Source organism: Octodon degus, unplaced genomic scaffold (assembly GCF_000260255.1).
Source record: "Octodon degus isolate 3935 unplaced genomic scaffold, OctDeg1.0 scaffold00100, whole genome shotgun sequence".
Classification (NCBI taxonomy): Eukaryota; Metazoa; Chordata; class Mammalia; order Rodentia; family Octodontidae; genus Octodon; species Octodon degus.
In genome coordinates, this window is record NW_004524676.1 from 8,311,138 (window position 1) to 8,312,690 (window position 1,553).

Here is a 1,553-nt window from a genome sequence, read left to right on the forward strand (position 1 = left end):
ATTAATATTCTTTGAAAATCCATGAAATAGCAAGTCTGCAAAAGTGGAACAACCACACAGCAAGGGACTACTCTATCTGCTAAGCTAGACAAAGATATGTAGGTGGCTTTGTCAAGAATGGTTAACACATTAGAGGTCAGATAAGAAACAATACAGGCATCACCAGGGCCTGGCACCCGTGCTCAAAGACTGCTGTCTTCAGGACGTTATGGGGCAGGGTTTGGAATGCAAGCCAGGATCATCTGGTGGGCAAGACTGTGGTTATCACCAAGATGCAAAGCTAAAAGATGCGAAGGTGTCTTCCCTTAAATACACTGATACAATTATTTACAGAGAAAGACATAGATTTTCTTAATTAATCACTTCCACAGCTTGTTATCTATGTCTTTGTAAGCATCTTCCCAAGGTTCTTCTCATAGCTGTCTTTACTTCTTTGGTTTTTAGGCTGTAAATGAGGGGATTCACCAGGGGAGTGACCACGCCATATTGGATAGAGAAGAGCAGTTCAAGAGGCGAACCTGAGCTTGGAATGAGATAACGGAGGAAAGCTGAGCCGTAGAAAAGACTCACTGCAGTGACGTGGGAAGAGCAGGTGGAGAAGGCCTTGCTTCTGTCTGTGGTGGACCTTATGCTCAAGATGGTGGCGACAATGTGGACGTAGGAAAAGAAGATCAGGAAAAATGTGCCGAAGCCATGCAGGAGGGTGGAGCAGGCCAGAACAGTTACACTGGTGGAAACCTCAGAGCAGGACAGAGGAAAGAGGGAAGGCAGCTCACAGGTGTAGTGTGGAATGGCGTGGGCATCACAGAAGTTCATACGCACAGCTGGAAGAATATTGATAACTGCATCCAGAAAACCTAGGCCCCACGAAGCCCACACCAGACTCAGACACAGTTGGTTGCTCATTAGCTGGCCATACAGCAGAGGATGGCAGATGGCAGCATAGCGGTCATAGGCCATCACTGAAAGAAGCAAAGCTTCAGCCCCTGCTGTAGTAAGCACAAAGAAGACCTGAGTCAGGCACCCTGCTACTGAGATGGTTTTCTTCTCAGACAGGAGGTTCTCTAGCATCTTGGGCACAGTGACTGAAGAGAAGCAGAGGTCCACAAATGATAGATTGCTCAAGAAGAAGTACATGGGGGTGTGAAGTTGGAACTCGGTCCTGATCACCAGCAGCACCATCAGGTTCCCCACCATGGTCAGGAGGTAAATCAACAGGAACAGCATAAACAACAGCACCTGGACATGGGGGTTAACAGAAAGTCCAAGAAGGACAAACTCCATGATGGTGCTGTGATTCCTCATGGCCACTTAAGCAGAATGTCTTCTAGAAATAAATACAGAATTAGAATGGAAATCTCCCTTCCTTATACCCAATTGTAGAGATAGGGCTTCCATTTATATGGGCATATTCCTGTTTGGCTTTCTTTAACATAGGCCTGCAAAAACCCACTATAATATTGCCATAGGGCCACTATTCCACTGGAAAGACTGCTGAAGAAATTTCTTAATTTGCCAAGACCTTGCCCATGACTCATTTATCTGATCTTCAG

The 1,553-nt window shown here is 45.9% G+C and overlaps 1 protein-coding gene across 1 annotated transcript; it reads right to left on the reverse strand.

Annotated features, from left to right (window-relative positions):
- Positions 1 to 375: 375 nt before the first annotated feature.
- Positions 376 to 1,305, reverse strand: LOC101564490 (olfactory receptor 8S1-like). Its single transcript, XM_012516318.1, has one exon. It carries the CDS (start codon positions 1,303 to 1,305, stop codon positions 376 to 378), a length of 930 nt encoding a protein of 309 aa, XP_012371772.1.
- Between the last annotated feature and the right edge of the window lie 248 nt (positions 1,306 to 1,553).

Bases quoted from the DNA above. Each gene is read 5' to 3' on its own strand.
- LOC101564490 (XM_012516318.1), bottom strand. From the start codon at position 1,305: ATGAGGAATCACAGCACCATCATGGAGTTTGTCCTTCTTGGACTTTCT.